The following is a 25,318-nucleotide window of genomic DNA, read 5'->3' on the forward strand; positions in this document are numbered from 1 at the left end:
GCCCGCATTTTCGTTAGTCATAATTCATTTGGTTGAGAAACGCGTCACTTTTCAGGATTGCCATAAAACAAACCTAACCTAACCTAAACCATCTATAGGATAACCTGACGATAATCCTGAAAAGTTAAAGGTTTCAGTTTTATGACTAATGATAATATGACAAACAATACATTATGACCTAAAACTTTATGGGAAACAAAGGGACCCCATTATTTTCACGTATATGCCTAAGCCAGAGCCACGAATTAAATTGTATTAGTTTTTATTTTTGTAATAAAAAGGCACTCAATGTAAACTAAACAATAAAAAGGTTAATATTTTAAATCACGTCGTTGATACATGTACTTAAACGATTTGATTAAATAAAAAATGCACCATAACGGATTCTTATCGGACGTACACTCGCATGTTTTAATTTGTGACCCATTTTAGTACCTTGTCACAGTGAAAGTCGCTAGAGACCTCATGCTATTGTCACTATGACAAGGTACAAAAATGGGTCATAAATTAAAACATGCGACTGTACTATATGTAAATATTTTTTTAATAATACATACCTATAAGTATACCTACAAGAAAATAAAGCTTGTAAAACATAACTTGGCGTTTGTATATTAACATCGGCATACATTGTATAGGTGTCCAAAATGATCTGAAACTTATGTTCAGATTATTTTGAACTACCTATATTATAAAGGGAAGAAGCTAGTCCAGATCATTTACACCCTCACACGCATAGTTACTGCTGCTAGAATGAGATGGCAATAGGCTACATGACTAATTTTCATTTATGGTATCAATCGCAGGGATCGGATACCGGTATTTTTTGTATGGGAACGGAAACGGTATTTTTTCGTTCTTTGCTAATTACTTCATTTCTAATTGGGCAATCTAATAATACGAAGTCGTTACTTAAACACAACTGAGTCCTACATGTCGAGTATAAAATAATTCGAAAAATATGGTTATTTCGACATTTTTGCAAAAAACCGGTTCCGATCCCTGATCAATCGGTCGGGTTTGTTTTTAGGATCAAATGTCTATATGGGACCCATTGCATTAAATTAAAGTAACACAAAAGTTAGAAATTATAGTCAAAGGCCGACACTTCGCTCGCGAAACGCCCTAAACAAAACGAGAAGGGAACGTGACGTCAAGGTCTCTGGGAGCCCATCTTGTAGTATGGACAAAACAAGAAAATTGCGTTTTTGTCCGTGAAATATTGCGTTTATGTATATAGTTGCTATACAATATTTTTTTGGATGAAATGCAAGGAATCGAATGGTACCCTTACTTTTATCGTTTTTGGAAGTAAAAAAAAAACTTAAATTTTGAAACCTGTATTTGTCCTGTATTTTTGTAATATTTCAATGTTATTTTAATATCCACATTGTGATAAATTGATCGTTCGCCATCTATTTTATTTACTAGATTTTGTTATAAAATTCAACATGTGTCATCCCTATACCTACCTTTATTAGATTCTCTTAAAACTAGGTTCCTCATGGTTCCTCCTAGCCTAGCACGACAGTGAGTACTATAAGCCAAGTCAGTCTTAATTGATCGTTTTATATATTTGATTTTCAACCTAGTAATCATTGTACACGATTAGCTCGGTCGGTAGAAACGTGCCTTGCCTCGCCAGAGGCAATGCGACCGAGGCAAGTCTACACAAACAGAGCTGCTTCGCGCGGCAATTTCCTCGCGAGGCGGCTCTTTCAGTGTGGACCTGCTTCTTCTGGATAAGTGTAAGGCCCGAGTGGACGCTCAAAGCGGAGCGTTCGGCGGGGCGTGCAGCGTGGCGTCGGGCTCCCAAGGGATTTGAGCAGCGTGCACTAAGGCCGCTACTATTCGCTAGGTGCACGACTGATGCTGCCCTCATTTTAGCGGACTTTCTACGTTTAATCTTATTGAGTAAAATTAGTTCAAGCGGCTGCCGCTAGTACTAATGGCGGACATTCCATAAGATTACCTGTGTTTGTGACGATCAGCGCCACTTCCCCCTCCACCAACTTCGCACCTTGCCAATACGTTTGCATTTGTTTAACATGCACGCCACACGCCCCGCCCTGCTGCACGCCCAACTCGAGCGTCCACTCAGGCCTTACGTGACATCATGGGGTAATAAAGATGGTAAATTAAAATCAAAATAATTATTTAAATAGTTTATTTGCAATAACAGTTTAATTGTATACTTTTAAAAATCAAATAAGCAAAGTTAAAATCAACATTTCATGATTCGACGATCTAAAACACTATAAAAATTCCAAATTCGACCGAATATTTTAAGGCCCTTTAAAAACTTTAAAACTGGGCTACAGGCACATTAAAAACCGTAAAATCCTACGTCTATTTAGGCACTGTATGTAAAATTGTCTAAGGAACGTTCCTACGCGAAAGGCGTATTGGCATATGATTACATAGAAAAATCTAACAAAATAATCAACAGTAAATAAATGATACATATTATGCAACTTCTGTGTGGCTGGACTTTCAACGATTTGACCAAGAAATAAACGGTTGAAACTTCAGCCAAAAAGAAACGTAGCCGATTTCTTGGACGCAAATTGCGACGTGAAGTAAATGATCCCTTCATATAACTAAATAACGCATTAAGTGCTTTCGGTTTCAATTACTGCCCCGACTGCATATCCGTATTTCCATCAAACATCAAAAAGTAGACAGTTAATAAGAAATGCGGATAATTTTTTACTCCTATCGGCTACATTTCAAAGTAATTATAATTAAGAATCAAATAAATCAACAGTTAATGATGGCGAAGCGCCTAACTTAATAGCGTCGACAACAGTGCGCCCGCGCAACCTCCACACGCCCCACACTCCCTCTCAAATACGGTAAAAACTTTAAAACGTTAAAATTTAAGACAAACTTAGCAGGCAATTTTGTAAGATACCGCTAAAGCATCAATAATAAAATAGCTATAAAGCTTAAGAAACTGCAGTGGTCTAGTTTGACATGTGAATAGCGCTGTACATTACAAGGTAATTCTGGTAACTAAACCAGTTACTAGAAAAACATGGCGGCGTAGAGCGCCATCTACTTCTGCTGTAAAACTCAGGGCATTTTTCTTAAGACTTTACATCTATCCTATAATCAAAATATAACCAAAAAGAACTTTAAAATCTATTGAACAGTTTAAAATTTACGAAATACTGTAATAGGTTTCGTATTCGTGAAGATTACGAAGGTATTATGGTACAAATAAAATTTTAAAACTGAATTATTCGAGAAAAATTGTAGGGCTGTGGATCCCATTTTTCATTTAGGGCACATGTGTAATGTAGGTGAAGTTGACGAAATATAAAGCGAGGCGATCTTGTTCCAACTTGTGGGCCCACTTTATATTTCGTCAACCTTACCATATCTGCATAGTTTATGCACTTTTATACAACCATTCCGCCCAACTAGAATGAAAACGACAGTGATTTTATTTGACAATATTCTAAACTTGATGTTTCAGCAGCATGTAAAATTCGTCAACTATCGTAAGGATTCAGTTTTCATACTAGTAGTTACACAGTAGTCAGACAAGTTAGGTGCATGCTTGGGTCTTGTTCTTAACGTGAATATATAAGGGGATTTATGGCACTAACAGTTAAGACAAAGGGATAAAATTAAGATACTAACGAGAGTTGCCTCGTCAGGAATTGCCGCGCGAAGTAGCTCAGTCTATGTAGACGTGCCTCGACCGCATCGGGCGAGGCACGCCTCAACCCATCGTGCTGCTTCGCGCGGCAGTTTCCTCGCGAGGCAACTCATTCTATGTAGACCCGCCTTATGATACAGAGCAAAACGAGCGCTCATATCCCAGATACATGACCGTTTCTTTGCTCACAGGTATTTCAATCTGTCATTTTAATACAAAATTTTGTACAATTACTATATTGGTCATTCGAACAGTCATTTTTATACCTGGGCTACAAACACGTAGGTCCTATCCTTATCCGTAAACGTGTGGAGTGCATGTAGCAGTGTTCGGAACGGCGTTGGTCGTGCGGTTGCGCGACTAGCGGTGGCGACTAGTCGCGACGGCGGCGACTAGCGGTGGCGACTAGTCGCGACGGCGGCGACTAGCGGTGGCGACTAGTCGCGGCGGCGGCGGTAGTCGTCTGGCAGCGCGGGCTCGTCGCCGGCCGACGCGCCGGAGCCCGACGTGCCAGACGTCGCCGGCGAAGGCGTGCCGGCAGCTAACAAAAATATGCTATTAGTTTACTTGTGTATCTAGAAAAAGGAAGTTAAAGTCCAAGAACAAGAAAAAGGAAGTTAAAGTCCAAGAACAAGAAAAAGGAAGTTAAAGTCCAAGAACAAGAAAAAGGAAGTTAAAGTCCAAGAACAAGAAATAATAAAATACAGAGACTGTGCTAATCTAATAAGAGGAGGATATGTTAAGACTTCCACACGCCTCGTCGATCAGCCAACGCAACGCGCGTAACATTGTAGATCGAAACATGTCGAGCAATGAATTAAAAAAAACCGGCCAAGTGCGAGTCGGACTCGCGCACGGAGGGTTTCGCACCATCAACAAAAAAGAGAAAAACAAGCAAAAAAACGGTCATCCATCCAAGTACTGACCCCGCCCGACGTTGCTTAACTTCGGTCAAAAATCACGTTTGTTGTATGGGAGCCCCACTTAAATCTTTATTTTATTCTGTTTTTAGTATTTGTTCTTATAGCGGCAACAGAAATACATCATCTGTGAAAATTTCAACTAGCTATCACGGTTCGTGAGATACAGCCTGGTGACAGACGGACGGACGGACGGACAGCGGAGTCTTAGTAATAGGGTCCCGTTTTTACCCTTTGGGTACGGAACCCTAAAAAGGAAGTTAAAGAACAAGACGGACGGACGGACGGACAGCGGAGTCTTAGTAATAGGGTCCCGTTTTTACCCTTTGGGTACGGAACCCTAAAAAGGAAGTTAAAGAACAAGAAATAATAAAATAGGTAGACTAACTTTTGTGCTAATCTAATAAGAGGATATGTTAAGACTCCCGCACGCCTCGTCGATCAGCCAACGCGCGTAACTTATTGTAGATCGAAACATGTCGAGCAATGAATTAAAAAAAAAACAAGACTTAAATCGTGGCCAGTTTTAAGAGTATAACATGGTACTAAGAGTATAACATGGTACTAAGAGTATAACATGGTACTAAGAGTATAACATGGTACTAAGAGTATAACATGGTACTAAGAGTATAACATGGTACTAAGAGTATAACATGGTACGAAGAGTATAACATGGTACTAAGAGTATAACATGGTACTAAGAGTATAACATGGTACTCACTGTACATGAAGTCGTCGCGCGGCGCCTTGTGGGCGGAGCTGCGCATGAGCGGGCGGTGCTCCTCGCCGGCGTGCTGCCACGCCCAGCACGAGCGGCAGAAATACCTGGAACATAGACACAACTTAAAATAAAGTTAAATGCATGGTATAATAATATACTCCGCCTGGTACTCTCTTCCGAGATTCGCGAATGACCTGTCACTTGCCTACGTCATCATGCTGTTTACAGGTTCTCAAACTTTAAAATGTGGGAGAATTTTAACCAACGGTGAAAATTATTTTAACGCCATTATTTTTAAGTTATTCATGTAGAAACATAGTAAAATAAAACAAATCTATACTGCCCTTTTCACTCCTACTCTTACAGTTCCGAATAGAACAGCCAACCATTTTCGTAACAAAACATTAATTACCAAGCTTACGACGTGAAAAGTTTGGAAAACACTGCGACTGCTGACACTGAGCGAGAAGGAAATAACAATTAACACGCGTTCGACAAGGATGACGGTAAGGGACAAAATGGCGGATTGTCATATGTGACAGCGCTATCCTGTGTTGCCAGTAGTGTAAACAGAATTACCCGAACGTCTGAAATTTCTTTCGTGAATCGGAAGATATTGCTAACGAATAATTAAAAATGACGTGTTATTGTAAAATTTAAGATAAAATACATATAAATGAAAATTATAAAATTATAAAGAAATATTTTAACTTATTAACCATAGATATAATGTACCCATGTAACATGTTATGTTGAAATAAAATGGCAATGTTATTGTGACGTAGGCAAGTGACACTGGGAAGAGAAGACCGTTTTATTAGACCATGGTTAAATGTATTTCAGCTATCGAGAGAGAGAATTTAGAGTTGCTACAGTTCAAAAATTGTGAAGAGTAAAGGCTCTCTTAGACGGCGCGCGAACTCGCATGCGAGTTTCATTACATTGCGGGGTTTGATCGGTCGGTTGAATTGAACGCAACCAAAAGTCCGCAATGTAACTGAAATCGCATGCGTGTTCACGCGCCATCTAAATCAGCCCTAACCTTTCGCTGTTCTGAAGATTTTCTGTCTGATCATTTGACATAAGTGCATTAGGTAAGAAGTATCGTGTAGAAGTCTAATGCCTACTCTAATTCCTTAGGTTGTATTTGTCACAACTTTTGAAGATGTGACAATTATTGAAAACTCTAGGACAAATGAAACGAGACAAACGTTCCGCGAAAGTATGATTGGTCATCTTTAATGGAGACTAGAGAATGTTGTAAACCTTATAACTAGAGAAACAAAGTATAGAAACAATAGTTACCGGAAGCAAACTGGTTCCTTGCAAAAGTAGGGCCCCTGCTGCAGATTGCACATCGAACACATCGAGTCTTCCAAGTACGGGTCCACCTGCACCTGAAATGTACAAGATCATTTTAAGAAATTCTAGCGAATATGAAATTTCGTATGCTGTCTGCGACACGTCCACATGAAAATGTATGATTATTGGAGATTAAATCTCAAATAAAAATAATAATGATAAGTGTCCTTTAAAAAATTTGGTGCCCAAGTGGTCGTATTGCAGGCACCATATTTATACAGTACGGACACGCTCCACCCACCCCAAATGGGATTACTCTCGGCAGAAGATCTCTTATTGACAGAATTTTAGTTCTGATTTTTTCAAATAAAATGGGTTAATTTCAAATGGGTTTCCCCAATGACGAAAAGTTCAAAATGCCGGTGCTTTATTGTACGAAGTATGGGTTGCTTGTCAATATCAAGCAATAGGACACTACAGTAGACCAGCGGACCTTCTAGGGGACAGTACAGTACACGGACCTTCTAGGGGACAGTACAGTACACTATATACATAATAGCCAGTATAGCGATGGTGCGCACTTAGGAGCGTGCATTACTGAACGACCCGCGGCCTGAACGGATCCGGTACTTGTGTCTATGGCCTGCATGTAGGCCAATATAGTATATAGTAGACACTACAGTAGGCTAACGTACCTTCTTTGAGAACTTGGGCGTGCGTATGGTGACGTAAGCGGCGGCGATGGCCCGCACGTACGAGCGCGCGTTGCCGAACGACACGCGCCCCGACCCGATCGGGTACTTGTTCTTGTCCGTGTCTATGCCTGCCAAATTAAAAAAAAAATTAGAATAAAATGTATAGATGGTCAACCAGATCTTGTCAGAAAAAGGCGGCAAATTTGAAAAATGTAGGCGCGAAGGGATATCGTCCCATAGAAAATTTGAATTTCGCGCCTTTTTTTACTGACAAGATCTGCTTTTTTTTATATATTTAAATTTACATCTTAATTACTAAACATTTATATTCTCGCCAAACTTACGTTTGATGGCGAGATGCGCTCAGTTTTACACACTTAACCTATTTAAGTAATTATATAATTACTAACAGTTTCATAGGCCACACATAAATGTATTGTTTGTATAAATTGGTTTGTTTACATTATTTTTCCATTTTCTAATTATGTTCACTTTACAATTTTTATATTGTTCAATTGAGAAGATATTCTTTTAATCTACTTTTTAACATGGATTTACTTAATTTAGGACTTTGCCTCAGTAAGCTAATTTTATTTAATATTTTTGGTACCAGGTACTTTGAGCTTCTTTTGCCATAATAGTTTTTAATTTTCGGGCTTTACCGTCTATAAGAAGATTTCGATTAGGAAAGTCAGCAGGTCGACTCTCGCAAGTCATCTCTTTTCTGCCTCAATGGAATGGCAGGTTTAGTCTTACAAGTGTCGGTTACTAGTGGCAAGGACACTACCTGCATACACCACGCCGGAGAACAGGTCGTTCATGATGGTGGCGAGGGCCCTGGCGCTGAGCATGCCGTGCAGCGCGCCCACGAACACGGTGCGGGACTGCTCCAGCCGCGCCCAGGCATACCCTAGTGTGAACACTGTACCTGCATACACCACGCCGGAGAACAGGTCGTTCATGATGGTGGCGAGGGCCCTGGCGCTGAGCATGCCGTGCAGCGCGCCCACGAACACGGTGCGGGACTGCTCCAGCCGCGCCCAGGCATACCCTAGTGTGAACACTGTACCTGCATACACCACGCCGGAGAACAGGTCGTTCATGATGGTGGCGAGGGCCCTGGCGCTGAGCATGCCGTGCAGCGCGCCCACGAACACGGTGCGGGACTGCTCCAGCCGCGCCCAGGCATACCCTAGTGTGAACACTGTACCTGCGTACACCACGCCGGAGAACAGGTCGTTCATGATGGTGGCGAGGGCCCTGGCGCTGAGCATGCCGTGCAGCGCGCCCACGAACACGGTGCGGGACTGCTCCAGCCGCGCCCAGGCATACCCTAGTGTGAACACTGTACCTGCATACACCACGCCGGAGAACAGGTCGTTCATGATGGTGGCGAGGGCCCTGGCGCTGAGCATGCCGTGCAGCGCGCCCACGAACACGGTGCGGGACTGCTCCAGCCGCGCCCAGGCATACCCTAGTGTGAACACTGTACCTGCATACACCACGCCGGAGAACAGGTCGTTCATGATGGTGGCGAGGGCCCTGGCGCTGAGCATGCCGTTCAGCGCGCCCACGAACACGGTGCGGGACTGCTCCAGCCGCGCCCAGGCATACCCTAGTGTGAACACTGTACCTGCATACACCACGCCGGAGAACAGGTCGTTCATGATGGTGGCGAGGGCCCTGGCGCTGAGCATGCCGTGCAGCGCGCCCACGAACACGGTGCGGGACTGCTCCAGCCGCGCCCAGGCATACCCTAGTGTGAACACTGTACCTGCATACACCACGCCGGAGAACAGGTCGTTCATGATGGTGGCGAGGGCCCTGGCGCTGAGCATGCCGTGCAGCGCGCCCACGAACACGGTGCGGGACTGCTCCAGCCGCGCCCAGGCATACCCTAGTGTGAACACTGTACCTGCATACACCACGCCGGAGAACAGGTCGTTCATGATGGTGGCGAGGGCCCTGGCGCTGAGCATGCCGTGCAGCGCGCCCACGAACACGGTGCGGGACTGCTCCAGCCGCGCCCAGGCATACCCTAGTGTGAACACTGTACCTGCATACACCACGCCGGAGAACAGGTCGTTCATGATGGTGGCGAGGGCCCTGGCGCTGAGCATGCCGTGCAGCGCGCCCACGAACACGGTGCGGGACTGCTCCAGCCGCGCCCAGGCATACCCTAGTGTGAACACTGTACCTGCATACACCACGCCGGAGAACAGGTCGTTCATGATGGTGGCGAGGGCCCTGGCGCTGAGCATGCCGTGCAGCGCGCCCACGAACACGGTGCGGGACTGCTCCAGCCGCGCCCAGGCATACCCTAGTGTGAACACTGTACCTGCATACACCACGCCGGAGAACAGGTCGTTCATGATGGTGGCGAGGGCCCTGGCGCTGAGCATGCCGTGCAGCGCGCCCACGAACACGGTGCGGGACTGCTCCAGCCGCGCCCAGGCATACCCTAGTGTGAACACTGTACCTGCATACACCACGCCGGAGAACAGGTCGTTCATGATGGTGGCGAGGGCCCTGGCGCTGAGCATGCCGTGCAGCGCGCCCACGAACACGGTGCGGGACTGCTCCAGCCGCGCCCAGGCATACCCTAGTGTGAACACTGTACCTGCATACACCACGCCGGAGAACAGGTCGTTCATGATGGTGGCGAGGGCCCTGGCGCTGAGCATGCCGTGCAGCGCGCCCACGAACACGGTGCGGGACTGCTCCAGCCGCGCCCAGGCATACCCTAGTGTGAACACTGTACCTGCATACACCACGCCGGAGAACAGGTCGTTCATGATGGTGGCGAGGGCCCTGGCGCTGAGCATGCCGTGCAGCGCGCCCACGAACACGGTGCGGGACTGCTCCAGCCGCGCCCAGGCATACCCTAGTGTGAACACTGTACCTGCATACACCACGCCGGAGAACAGGTCGTTCATGATGGTGGCGAGGGCCCTGGCGCTGAGCATGCCGTTCAGCGCGCCCACGAACACGGTGCGGGACTGCTCCAGCCGCGCCCAGGCATACCCTAGTGTGAACACTGTACCTGCATACACCACGCCGGAGAACAGGTCGTTCATGATGGTGGCGAGGGCCCTGGCGCTGAGCATGCCGTGCAGCGCGCCCACGAACACGGTGCGGGACTGCTCCAGCCGCGCCCAGGCATACCCTAGTGTGAACACTGTACCTGCATACACCACGCCGGAGAACAGGTCGTTCATGATGGTGGCGAGGGCCCTGGCGCTGAGCATGCCGTGCAGCGCGCCCACGAACACGGTGCGGGACTGCTCCAGCCGCGCCCAGGCATACCCTAGTGTGAACACTGTACCTGCATACACCACGCCGGAGAACAGGTCGTTCATGATGGTGGCGAGGGCCCTGGCGCTGAGCATGCCGTGCAGCGCGCCCACGAACACGGTGCGGGACTGCTCCAGCCGCGCCCAGGCATACCCTAGTGTGAACACTGTACCTGCATACACCACGCCGGAGAACAGGTCGTTCATGATGGTGGCGAGGGCCCTGGCGCTGAGCATGCCGTGCAGCGCGCCCACGAACACGGTGCGGGACTGCTCCAGCCGCGCCCAGGCATACCCTAGTGTGAACACTGTACCTGCATACACCACGCCGGAGAACAGGTCGTTCATGATGGTGGCGAGGGCCCTGGCGCTGAGCATGCCGTGCAGCGCGCCCACGAACACGGTGCGGGACTGCTCCAGCCGCGCCCAGGCATACCCTAGTGTGAACACTGTACCTGCATACACCACGCCGGAGAACAGGTCGTTCATGATGGTGGCGAGGGCCCTGGCGCTGAGCATGCCGTGCAGCGCGCCCACGAACACGGTGCGGGACTGCTCCAGCCGCGCCCAGGCATACCCTAGTGTGAACACTGTACCTGCATACACCACGCCGGAGAACAGGTCGTTCATGATGGTGGCGAGGGCCCTGGCGCTGAGCATGCCGTGCAGCGCGCCCACGAACACGGTGCGGGACTGCTCCAGCCGCGCCCAGGCATACCCTAGTGTGAACACTGTACCTGCATACACCACGCCGGAGAACAGGTCGTTCATGATGGTGGCGAGGGCCCTGGCGCTGAGCATGCCGTGCAGCGCGCCCACGAACACGGTGCGGGACTGCTCCAGCCGCGCCCAGGCATACCCTAGTGTGAACACTGTACCTGCATACACCACGCCGGAGAACAGGTCGTTCATGATGGTGGCGAGGGCCCTGGCGCTGAGCATGCCGTGCAGCGCGCCCACGAACACGGTGCGGGACTGCTCCAGCCGCGCCCAGGCATACCCTAGTGTGAACACTGTACCTGCATACACCACGCCGGAGAACAGGTCGTTCATGATGGTGGCGAGGGCCCTGGCGCTGAGCATGCCGTGCAGCGCGCCCACGAACACGGTGCGGGACTGCTCCAGCCGCGCCCAGGCATACCCTAGTGTGAACACTGTACCTGCATACACCACGCCGGAGAACAGGTCGTTCATGATGGTGGCGAGGGCCCTGGCGCTGAGCATGCCGTGCAGCGCGCCCACGAACACGGTGCGGGACTGCTCCAGCCGCGCCCAGGCATACCCTAGTGTGAACACTGTACCTGCATACACCACGCCGGAGAACAGGTCGTTCATGATGGTGGCGAGGGCCCTGGCGCTGAGCATGCCGTGCAGCGCGCCCACGAACACGGTGCGGGACTGCTCCAGCCGCGCCCAGGCATACCCTAGTGTGAACACTGTACCTGCATACACCACGCCGGAGAACAGGTCGTTCATGATGGTGGCGAGGGCCCTGGCGCTGAGCATGCCGTGCAGCGCGCCCACGAACACGGTGCGGGACTGCTCCAGCCGCGCCCAGGCATACCCTAGTGTGAACACTGTACCTGCATACACCACGCCGGAGAACAGGTCGTTCATGATGGTGGCGAGGGCCCTGGCGCTGAGCATGCCGTGCAGCGCGCCCACGAACACGGTGCGGGACTGCTCCAGCCGCGCCGCGCCGCCCGCCACCCAAGACGAGTCCGCCACCGCCCAGGGGATCACTTGCGCCTGTGGACAGGAACCACAACTCAACACACACACACACACACCTCACAAGGAATCGGAACTACACGATTTATGGGACAAGGGAGTAGCCCGTTTTGATCATCTAGAATTTTATTATTTACTAAAACGGGATTTAATTGCGAAGTCTTCTGCGAGGCCACGGGGACTACGCCGTCCTCGAAACGTTAGAAACTTACTATTATTTACTAAACCGGGACTTAATTGCGAAGATACGATGGTAGATGTTGACGTCGACTTTAGCCAGCCTTCATAGAAACCACGGGGACAACGCCGTCCTCGAAACGTCTGAAGTGAATGTAAAACTAAATTTTACGCGATTTAATCCCGTTTCAATAGATCATAATTAATTAATAAAAATCATGAAAGTTTAAATCAGTGTTATCTAGAATCTGTAAGTGACAAACAGTCTTGAATGACCGAAATAAAAATTTCACAATATTATTTATTAATGATTTCAACAGGAAAACATACTTTAAAACCGAACCTCCCGCTTAAGCTTTGGTTTCCTCCAGTAGCGGTGCCGTCATATAGCGGCCGTCTCCATACAAATACTACGACATCCATATTTAGCCGTATTATTTAGTATGGAGACGGCCGCTATATGACGGCACCGCTATCCTAGGAAAATCGATCTTTAGCGATAATTTACTTCAGACAAAATAGATGTAAACAAAAGTATCAAAAATGGTCGAATAAATAATAAATAAATAAATAAATATTAATGGACATTTTTACACAAATTAACTAAGCCCCACGGTAAGCTCAAGAAGGTTTGTGTTGTGGGTACTCAGACAACGATAGATATAATATACAAATACTTAAATACATAGAAAACAACCATGACTCAGGAACAAATATCTGTGCTCATCACACAAATAAATGCCCTTACTGGGATTCGAACCCAGGACCGCGGCTTCACAGGCAGGGTCACTATTGTTAGTGGCCCTGAACAACACCGCGATGCCGGTCATAATATGCGGCTCCTGAATGCATCATGAAGGCTTATGATATGTGGGTAGATAAAGTAGTGTATGTAACTGTACATAATTAGGCATTAAAACACTCGTGTGATCCTTTTAAGAAACTCACTTCGTTCGTTTCTTAAACCCACACTCGTGTTTAATGCCCTTCATTATGTACAGTCACATAAACTACTATTAAAGCTACGTACGTCCTTAGTAGTCCGCTTGCGGCAGGCGATGCGGAAGTACCAGTCGTTGCGGTCGCGGCGGCTCGCCGCTAGTAGCGCCCGCACGCGGCGCTCGGACTCAAACGTCACGTAGCCGAACCCGCGCAGCGGGGCCCCCGCCTCGCGACCCGGCCACTCCACACTGTGGGAGAAAACAGTTCAGTGCTGAAAACCCGACTATCGGGTATTTTATGATTTCGCTCCCAGGCCGGACGACCCGATAGTCGGGATCGTGGTACTACAGCTTTATATGACGAAATTTTTGAAGCCTGGCGCGGATGTCTTGTTTGGCTGGGTGGTAATGCATGTGTTAATGCACTGCTTTAGGAGATTTACAAGAAGGTATCGCTTACGAAACTTTACTTTTAATTATGTTAGTACATGTTGTACATGTACAGTTTCAAAGTAAATCCATGAATTATAGAAACAATCAAAATTGAGAGACCATTTTTGACATTCGGAAATAGAATGTTCCAAGTAAAAGTACTTATGTTTAAAGTTTAATTAAGCCTGCCAATCAATTACCATGATGCTGAAGAATGTGTATACTTTAAAATTATTTTGAATAAAGAAATAATATTCATTTGATAGGCTAGAAAATCGTAGCGTAGGAAATGGCAATCAAATTTAATTTATAATTTAAAACCTCTATGTAGTTTTTTTGTCTGCCAAAATAATACCCTCACTTCCAGGGGTTACATTTCTTCACACCCCACACTTAATAAACAGGACCCGCGAGTCGGGTCCATTACTAGTTCCGGTACTCACCGCAGAGGAGCGAAGGGGCGGAGCGCCTGCAGCAGCGCGTGCTCCGTGATGTCCCACGGCAGCCCGCCCACGAACACCTTGGGCGACCACCCGCCAGGCGGGTCGGCCGAGCGCGGCGGCAGCGTGCCGCTCCAGCACAGCGAGTCGCTGTCGCCCGACACCACGCCGTGGGGCTCCACTACGCCACCTGGGAAATGATATGTACATCCGGCTCGAAGGACCAATTTGATAGTGTTAAGCTTTGGTTTCCTCCGAAAGCGGCGCCGTCATATAGCGGCGGTCTCCATACAAATACTACGACATCCATATTTAGCCGTATTATTTAGTATGGAGACGGCCGCTATATGACGGCACCGCTATCCTAGGAAAACCGATCTTTAGAATTAGGGAGATAGAATAGAACAAAAGAGAGTATAAGGGAGAAGTAGAAGAGGGAGTTTGAAGGGGCATACCTCAGCGGACTTTCTCTGATCAGATCGGGAAAATCTTGAAGAAAAGCCAGGTCAAGAGCATTCTAAACCGGCGAGCGTGTATGAGGAATGTTATGAAAGCACGGAAGCGAAAGAGGTACGAGTATGTCAGGATCGTAGCAAATGGAAATCCGTGGTCTCTACCCTCCCGGAAAATAGGCGTGATTATATGTAGAATAGAACATCGGCTCCAAACCAAAAGCAATTGTCTCCATTGAGGTAAAACAGCTATTCCATGGGGATAACAGAGTTCGTACTTAAAATTTATTTGTATGTATTGTTCAAGATTAAATGGGAGTTAAATCTCATTTAAACGAGTCAAATTATGAAAAGTTTTTTTTTACTTACAAAATGAAGCCCGGCGCGGCAGCAGACTGAAGTCTGCCCTCGACGGCGCCTCGCGGGGCTGCTCTGGCGGCCACGGGGGCTCCACCTGCAACACCAGCGTGAACAAATATGCTTAAAAATAGAATAGGAAATAGTATTTTATGCAACCGTTGTTTAAGAGAGGTCAAAAAAGGCGAGTGGCGTGAGTAACAACTTGAGGCGAAGCCGAAAATTGTTAATAAAGACGCCACGAGTATTTTTTGACTCGGTTAAACAACGTTGCATACAATACTTTTTCTACGACCAAGCACTTTGAAATAAAATTGAAATTTAACAAATATTTTTAATTTAAGAAGTAGCAAAAATGGAGGGTACGGGCGGGAAAAGAATGAATGAATGAAATTAAAAAAAAACATGTCTATGGTTCACTTATTTGTCAGAGATGACATTTAAAATAAGGTTGGCAACACTGTATTTCATTCAATGTTTTTTAAGTGGTCATTACACGAAGTATCGTAAAATCGCCAAAAAGATACTGCGTGTAATGCACAAATTCTTTTTTGGGGAATAGACTAAAGACTTGTCTTGACAACTATAAGATGTTTTTCAGAGAAAATTAACCCTTTAAACGCCACGCCTGTCGTGTACGGCATGTCATTGTGAGCCTTGTCGGAATGCATGAAGGTTGATATTGGGCTGTACCCGCGCGTTGGACGTTTTTGGCGGTCAAAAGGTTAATTCTGGAAATACAACGCAGATTTCACTTACCATTTTTTCGATGCCGTCGTAAGATAGGCGCGGCTGTAGCGAGGTGTGGCCGCGTGAGCTCGCCGGGACAGCCAGGGCCTTCTGAAACAATCGACACTACACTACCTGCCACATGAAACAGGCGAAAAGCCACAGGCCCCTGACCCGGAAGACAGGCACAGGCGTGTCCTGTGGGCTAACATTCGGTGAATTTGTAAAATATGTCGCGGGTCTCGGTATAATAACGCCACTACTAAACTCGTCTCCAGAATTAGAAAGGATAAGCTGACATTTTAAGTAGTGTATTTGATGCTGATGATAAGATAACAGAATCTGCTAGGAGAGTTCATCTTACATGTTTTTGGACAGCATGTTACCGAAAATGTTAAAAGACTACCCTTAAATCAATCAAAGTATACAAAGTTGGAATTAGAATTGATTTTAAAATTTACTGAAAACTGAAGAAACATAGCAGTTAGGCTGCTTACAGACGAGCGACAGTATGCGACACTGTCGGCGACGGTCGCTGACGACTGCCTGCGACGGCTATCGGCGACGGTTGGTGACTGTTGGCGACGGTCGGTGATAGCTGTCGCGGCGTCGCTCTTGTGTCATAGCACGCAGTCTTCGATGTGTAGTTCAAGAAAGAGCACGTATTTTCTTTTTCAAAATGAGTAATGACGATTTTGATGCTGATGCATTATTGTTTAAAGAAAATACGTGGTATCTCTTGAACTACACATCGACAACTGCGTGCTGTGACACAAGAGCGACGCCGCGACAGCTATCACCGACCGTCGCCGACCGTCGCCGATAGCCGTCGCAGGCGGTCGTCAAAGACCGTCGCCGACAGTGTGTCGCGTACTGTCGCTCGTCTGTAAGCAGCCTTAAGGGTTAAGTATTCTAGTTTTTTACGAGGCGAACTTGGAAGGAATTACAAATAAATAAATGAAATTACACTAGTTTTATGGCCATGTTGTAATTAGGACAATTAAAAAAAATGTAACTAAGCTTGTCCCAAAATCCTAGGTAAAAGGAGACTCAAGATCCCACCTAAATTTAAAAGACCTAGCAAGCAAAAACTGCACTTACTAAAGAAGCCACAAGGTCCGTAATGCCCTGCCCGTCATCCCAGCCTCCGGGCCGGGCGCGCTCGCTGCAATGGAAGCAATTAGTACATTAGAACGGCATTATAAAATAAATTGTGTTAGCTGGGAAAGGTATAATGGGACTTTCGTAAAGGACCCCTCACACTATGAAATCGGGACTAAGTGCAAAAAAATAACAGCATCGTAATGCTGACCTATTTTTGGAAAAAAATGAAGATTGATTAGATTAATCAAAAAGGACGAATGACCTCAAGTATTAAATTTGAAACATTTGCATTCGCGTTTTTTTACTAGGCTTTGATTAGATCGCAGCTATTATCGAAGCTGGCCTGTCACCGCGGGAATGGAACCTGATCTGATACGCACAGTGGATCAGTGGACGCACTTATGCGTGCGATGCGGCCCTGTGGACGTCTACCTTTACACTATATGTAGTTCGTTTTTTAGCATTAGAAAGAAGGTAGCTATCTTGACACATTTTTATTAAAAATCACCATTGAACAATAACTCACAGCAAATATGTTTAAATTATTAATCATATACGATCTTTTACATTTCTTTGCTTTCATAAGTAATATAAACTAATTTTTTAAAGCGTTTTTCAATATATTTTAATAAAAAGACATCAAGATTGTTTACCTTCTTTCTAATGCTAAAAAAACGAACTATACACACAGTATATACAAGTGTATAGTGTGTGTAGTGTAGTGTACAGTAGTAGTATATACAGTGTATACACTTGCCTGTAGCTGCCGAAGCTGGCGGAGTGTCGCGGCGGGAAGCACCCGGGCGGCACGAGGGCCCGCGGGGTCTGCGCCACCTCGGGGCTCCCGGGCTCCTCCCAGCGCCACTCGTTGTCGCAGTCCTGCACAAACTGAACAACATTTCATTATTTCACTGAAGCCAATTTATTTATTTAGTTTCTATGTAAAAGTTACATTGGTCAGAAAACTTATCTTCAATCCTTTCTCGTCAGGTCGAAGGGACGTAATTAAAGGGGCAAAAATTCGCCATGAAATTTGTTCCCACTATGACCAAGTGTACAAAGGCAGTTAAAGTTCTGAAAATTTCTGCCTACATTTTCTGTTATAGTGTTTTGTGTCTACTTGAACTATTTGCCAACATATCGGGCGTAACAGTATCTCGTAAAAAATTACACCCAAAGAGCTTTTTAAACATTGAATATACATACCAACACAAGTAAAGCGGCTACCCCATTTCATGCACTATGATGTCTAAACCAGCTATAATCTCAATATCAAACGCAAATCTCAAAAGTTGTATCGGATAAGCGGCGGGCCGAGCACCCAGAAATCAGGTTCCAATAGACAGAACTGGAACCTCAATACTGGCGACCAGTGTATATATTTGCACAATTTGTTACGGGTCTACAGGTCAGGAAATACTGGACATTGTAAAAACTAGAGTGGAGATAGGAAGTCGACCGATTACGCGCCCCTTGGCAGGCCTGCACAAATAATATTAAATTGCCAGTGCCATGCCAATAGCGCTGCCAACAGGCGATTGCATGCCCTGTGATATAGTTAAGGATTGTACAGATTTGTATCTCCGTCGTGTCTGTGACATTGTTTAATCTCTTGATTTTAACGCAATTGTAAGAAAAAAATGAAATGGTTTATTAATTAATGCAAGTTGATAATCGAAATTGAACCATGGGTCATTTAAGACGAGTTTTAGCACTAACTAACCAAAAGTAGTTTAATATTATTTTCACCTCAGCAGCTCGAACAAGGGTACTTTGATTCTTAAAAACAGTGAGCAAAATGCGATTTTGCTCACTGAGTGAGACAAAATGACATTCAAGTGACCTTTATAGTCAAATGTCATTTCAACATGCGGGGTCTAATAAAAGTTCGAAATACTTGGGTTCTATTATCTCTGTCCCTTTCACACTGTTAGCAAAAAGAAACAGACAAAAAAAAGTTAAAACGACATTCAACAGTATATTCACGGTTTATAATAGACCCCCGAAAAACTTCAGACCGCATCGTTCCAAACCACGTACGAGTATGAATTCTTAATAATTAATAAATAAAAATAAAGTTTAAGATTTCATAAAAACTGATAAAATACTATATTTTAGGTATTTTATTGTACAATTAAAATAACGAACTCAAAAAATACACAGATCATCACGCAAAATTAATTATTTTACTTTTAAGAATTTTTACCATAGTTGACAAATAGTACGTATCCGCAATTCGGACCGTATCTTACAAAGATTTTTTTTGTTGTCAAAGTTGGCGATTGAAGTGTCAGTTAATGTTTGTTATTTCTATATAATTTTACTGGAATTTATTATTACGTTTTGTTTTTGTGTTCCATTGCGGTAATTAAACTTAATTGTTTGTATATCTTAAGAAAACATGAGTGCAGGTATTAAGTGATGAAGAAGGATTACATTTTTCAAGTTGTCTAATAGGTATGTTCTCACTGCGCTGAGATGAAAAATGTTGTGTACTACACGAGATCAAAGTTATTTACATCTCGTGCGCTTTTGAGTCCCTTACTACGCTCAAGATTCTAAATTAGATTCACTCGCTACGCTCGTGAATCTATTATAGAATCTTTCGCTTGCACGGGACTCAAAATAAGCACTCGAAGAAATATCAAACTTTGATCACTTGTTGTACAAATAACTATTCTACTCAGAAACTGGAGCACTTTAGTTATAATAGAAGAAAAAAACTTAAACGTAGTGATTTAATTCTCTTTGAAAAAAAACCATAGCTGTAGTTTTTGCACTATCCATTCCGTTACCGCCGTAAAGTGCATTAAAAATAGCGACAAAATTTAAACATAGCCGAGAACAAGGGATCGGAACCGGTTTTTTGCAAAAACTTCAAAATAACCATATTTTTGAAATCATTTTATACTCGAAATGTAGGACTCTGTTGTGTGTTTAGGTAACGACTAAGTATTATTAGATTGCCCAATTAGAAATGAAATAATTAGCAATGTTAGAGTACTTGCTAACTAACATTTGATAAATATCTTGATAGTAATTTGGAACAATAAAGACGATTTTTTGAGATAAAACCGATTTATTATAACTTGATAGATGTGCACACTTATAGAATAGCGAACGTGAATATATATATTGTGATTGAATAGGTACTTATTGACTAATTACGAAAACTTTATATAAACAAAATGCTAATGGGGCTAATGGACAATATGATGCAAATTACTTGTACAAGCAAAGAACGAAAAAATACCGTTTTCGTTACCATACAAAAATTACCGGTATCCAATCCCTGGTGTCTACATTTTGATGAAAAATGGCCTAAAAAAATATTTACCTATACCTAAAGAAAAAATATTGAAGGCGATCATTTTAAATCAAAACTAACGTTGCAATGGGATTTATATCCAATTCAATAAGGAAATTCCCAAGTTACGAAAGCAAAGTCGAACTTTCGTCGCTAGAATTTTGATTAAGTTCGAAGATACGTACGGTAAAGTATATGTAGAACATGAAATAAAGTAGTTTAAAATACACGGTTTAAGGAAACTGAAGAAAGATTTTTAAAGGGTAGTGGAATGTTGCGAACGCAACCTTTATTTGTATAAAATCTCAATACCTATATTCCTAATGCAGTAGCTAAACGCGGCCGTCGGGCTCGGCTAGTATTCGGCAGCTTTTTCTTAAGCACCAATAAGAGCGCTCCACATACTTTGTATCGCGGCCAATTAGAGGCACCTAAATTTAAACCACTTTTTGTACTATTGAAATTATGCAAATCACTCTCTCATCAGCCTTCATACAATATCCACCACTTCTACATTTAACCGTTTTGGCAAGAACCCTTGTAAACCAGTACTTGGAAAATTATATCAGTTCACTATAAGAATTGAAGCTTTTTATTTGAGTCGTCGAGCTCCTGACCTGCACGGCGGCTACATGGAATGATAAGTACAATTTTAAATGGCAAATACTGGTATTTTTAGGCTAAATTGTATTTTATTGAATTAGACGAAATAGGTAATCAAATTAAAATCAACCAATCCTATACACACGTACACTATAACAATACCCTCCCCTTTATTCTCAATAGAATAGTAGGCAAGTCATAAAAATGCAAAACCATCGCGTAAAAATGTAAAGAAACCTAATAAAACCAACCAGACTGAAAATTCATGCATCACATTTTAAAGTGAAAGCCGATATTAAATTGCATAACATCCAATCCAAAGTTAACTGTATAGGGCGAACGCAGTTGCATTATTTGGCACAGTCTACCCATTACTAGAGGCCACTTGGCACAAACTTGCACTGCCATTAACTGACATCAGAGCGGATGTCGTATGGAACATTATGAACGGACAATAAAGCCTTCGAGTGGGTTTTGGCTTAGGATGAAGCAGTATAAATCTTAAGGGAAAAAATTGGCGCCCAAACGTGGGGCCGCGCGGATTTTATACGCTCTTGGCAATATAATGTTGGTATTATTGCTGGGAAGATGATGGATAAATATATTTCATTATATAAATGTTATATAGTTACATTTCTAATGGATAAAACGGTAATAAAATATGATTCACAACATCAATATTTACAATTTTACATGTTTAAAAATTACGTATTCGAAATAGTTGAAAGTTAAAATTATAGTTAAATAGGATTCAACAATGTAAATACATACAAAACTAGTTTCTAGTCAATTACTAATTGAATCTGATCTAGTAAATTGAAATCGTGATCAAAATTTAAACCTTTTATGAAATAAATTGGCGCCCAAACGTGGGCCCGCGTAGAAACGATATTACGAGTTTTTAATTATCTTATTTGAATTATGAATAAATTTTTTAACAGCAACGAAGCATTTTTTAAATAGAATACGTGTATTTTTTTATTTAGGATGCTAATCAGGTGTAAATTGGGGTTTAAATTTTCTGCAAGTAATATCACACCGAAGTACGTAGAAAAAAAAGAGACTAGACTATTTACAGCATAAATGATACCACCGGCAGCTTACTTACGGTAAAATTAATCCAAGCAGGCGCGAGATGTTTTTTAAAAGCGGGTGCGACAGATCCAGCTCCGCAGCGTTTAGAGTGGATCTATGGAGTGGAACCTATGGGAACGGAAACGGTATTTTTTCGTTCTTTGCTAATTACTTCATTTCTAATTGGGCAATCTAATAATACGAAGTCGTAACCTAAAAACAACCGAGTCCTACATTTTGAGTATAAAATAATTCGAAAAATATGGTTAATTTTAAGTTTTTGGAAAAAACCGGTTCCGATCCCTGGTTCCAGGGACAAGTTCACACGGGTGCTTTATTTGAAGCACAAGATCTCCGGGTTAATCAGGCCGCTGGTTAAAAAATCTGTTAGTACTTACGCTCCGGCCGGGTTCTAGCAGGCGCAGGCCAGAGAAGAGAAGTTCTAGTTCCACGTGGCTCGATAACTCGTGCTTCAGAGACCTATTTGGAGTAAGAATTTGCTTTCTGGGTCCTAGTGAATGCAAGAGACGGGTCCAGAGATGCGGCGTGTTCACCTACAGGACCACGTGGCTCAATAATTCGCGGAGTTTAAGAGTAGGTACTTACACTCCGGTTCCTAGCGGGCGCAGAGACAGGTTCAGAGATGCGTAGTGTTCAGGTACAGGACTACGTGGCACAATAACTTTCCACTAGAGACCCTCCTCTGGGACGCAAAAACGGCTCAAAGAAATGTGTGGTATTCAACTTCTGGACCACGTGGCACGATAATTCCCTACTGGTGTTTCAGAGACCCTGTTCATATGTTCCAAGGGGTGTCCTAAAAGCTCTCGGTTGCTAGTTTCGAGTAGGTACTTACGCTCCGGGTCCTATTAGCGGGTGCAGAGACGGGTTCGGAGAGATGCGTGGTGTTCAGCTCCAGGATCTCTGCGAGCGAGCGCCGGTTCTCTGACGGGCCCCCGCCTCCGCGGGTATTGTCCTGGAATAAAACTTTTCGGTTAGACTACAAAAAAACTTTATATAGAAGCACGCTCGAGAAAAGAGCTGCTTGGTCGAATTAGCTGCATCTTATGGGCCTCTTTTATTCACATTTAACAGGGCATAATAGCAATGCTTCATTAAGCTTACATTTCGTAGTCTTAGAAACACTGCGCATTGCATCGATGCCATTGGAAAGTAAATGTCTTTGTTTACTCAATACATTTATATTTGAAAGAAATATCCGTTCTATAATTCAAAGATTATAGTAATTCTTTGTAAAATACGAATTCGTGCTCCAAACTACCTACAATAAAATTTCTCAAACTAAAACCACGTGCAAATTTCAGATGGCTACCTTAGGAAAAAGATTCATCCACGTCAATTTGAGAGAACAGTTCTTCAACATTCGTCTTACGAAAGAATGTCAATTTTGGCAACTGGTAATAGGTATCAGTTAATATGGCCTAATTTCAATGTAAGATCTATCAAATGGCTCGGAAGGAAAAAAAAATATTCAGAGGGTAGAAACTACAGTTGAATTTTTGTTTTAAACTTCGCGCGGACCTCTACAGAACAATTACGGATAAACGTTGGCTTTTATGAATCACTATATTAAAGTTATAAAACTCACCTGATGTAACAGCGGCATTGCCGCCAAAAGTTGCAGAAAAGTTCAAAGACGTAAATTATATCGTGATTCGAGCAGCGTGACCTGCTAGGATACTCGCGCGGCGGCGGCGCAATCACGACTGACGGGGGGCAGACTCGCCGCGAACCAGGTAGTCACTGTCCCCCACCATTACCCCACCCCACCCCTAGAAAAAAGGGATGACGAGCAAAAATAAAAACACTTTTTATCAAAAATAACCAAACAAACGCTTAAATCTCCATTTAGTAATTAAAATTATCATTTTAGAACACGTTTTAACATATTTAAATAAAGATTGACACGTTTATTAACAGAAACAGGAATTTAGAAATCTAAATCTGCAATTCAATTTCCCGCGCAAGATGGCGGCAACCAATCAGCGAACAGCGCGGTTTCCGATAGATGGCGCATGCGCAGTAGAAAAGTCAATTTGAAAACTTTTTACCGCTGTTTTCTAATTTCTTTTGTTTATTTTTAATAGCGGAAATATTACTTTTATGAACAGTTATTATTTAAATCATAATTATTGTTATTGAATTTAAACATTTTATCAAATAAAAAGCTGAGTCTTCATTGTGTAAAAATTGCAGAGGGGCTACCACGAAAACCGAAATTCGCAAATTCCGGGGATTTTTCTCATTTACTCCAATGAAGGTGTAATTATAGTGACAGAGAAAGATGCTCGCAATTTGCGAACTTCGACTTTCACGGATAGCCCAGTCATTGTATTTAGTAAGATTGTTTCAGTTAGTGTTTAAAAGCTTCAAAATTACATATTAGTAAGTGCACTACACTACATTGTTTAGAAATGCGCCAAGTGAGCGACGCCAAGTAAAATCGACTAGGTAAACAAAATTCAATTCTAAATCCAAGACCTCTTGGCTGTTTATTGACTGGCAAATTCCCAGGGACTCAAGTGGTTAATTCCAACCAAGAGGCTTAAACATTAGAATTGAATTTTGAATGCCATTTTTTACGTACCGACAGCTTGGAACTCAAGGCACTGGTAACTGACAATTGTAAAAGAAATAAAACTATACTTGGTCAAGCAGATCGTGTCAATAGAAAAAGGCGGCTAATTTGAAAAATGTAGGCGCGAAGGGATATCGTCCCATAGAAAATTTGAATTTCGCGCCTTTTTTTACTGACAAGATTTGCTTGACCGAGTATAATTATGTAAACGGATTATATCGCCTCTAATGTAACTATGTAAAGGGTTGGAAACGTCGGGAAGTACCTATTTTAAATGAATTATACGCGATATAATGCGTTGCCATAGTTTTATTTCATGAGTAACTTATCGCGTTGCCGAAACAATAAAAATAAGGACAATAAAACTACAAATGAACAGCATACCTATTGTTTTATTTCAAATTTTATACATATTAATACATTTGTATTATTAGGTGTAAGGTACACCATAGGTACAGTTCCTGCATTTTACGAAACGTTAGTTCAAACTCCTTTGGGGTGGCGGTGCACGTCGATTTAAATGACAACCACTTCTTGTTGTAGACTATATTTATTGCTGAGCTTACGCTAGAAGGCTACAGTAATTTCACCACGTGAACTACATTATAATCTAATTTAACATAATAACTTCTTCTCTCTTATCGACCAGTTAATATATCTCCCTGTGTTGCCCTCTAACATTGCTATTAGGTATAATATAACCATGTAAGGTCTAATTTCGTATAGTAAATGCCTCAAAAAAAAATTCGCAAGAGCGGTACCTATGCTCCAGGT

General features: G+C 43.6%; 1 protein-coding gene across 1 annotated transcript; it reads right to left on the bottom strand.

Annotated features, from left to right (window-relative positions):
- Positions 1 to 4,104: 4,104 nt before the first annotated feature.
- Positions 4,105 to 23,916, bottom strand: LOC134655840 (cytoplasmic polyadenylation element-binding protein 1). Its single transcript, XM_063511334.1, has 14 exons — positions 23,555 to 23,916; positions 22,802 to 22,921; positions 22,552 to 22,596; positions 17,715 to 17,849; positions 16,959 to 17,018; positions 15,888 to 15,968; positions 15,141 to 15,225; positions 14,323 to 14,509; positions 13,537 to 13,696; positions 12,182 to 12,347; positions 7,306 to 7,433; positions 6,614 to 6,705; positions 5,309 to 5,412; positions 4,105 to 4,208 (listed from the first exon to the last, which is right to left on the bottom strand). Exons 1-14 carry the CDS (start codon positions 23,570 to 23,572, stop codon positions 4,105 to 4,107), a joined length of 1,485 nt encoding a protein of 494 aa, XP_063367404.1. The 5' UTR covers positions 23,573 to 23,916.
- Between the last annotated feature and the right edge of the window lie 1,402 nt (positions 23,917 to 25,318).

This window comes from Cydia amplana, chromosome 2 (assembly GCF_948474715.1).
Source record: "Cydia amplana chromosome 2, ilCydAmpl1.1, whole genome shotgun sequence".
Classification (NCBI taxonomy): Eukaryota; Metazoa; Arthropoda; class Insecta; order Lepidoptera; family Tortricidae; genus Cydia; species Cydia amplana.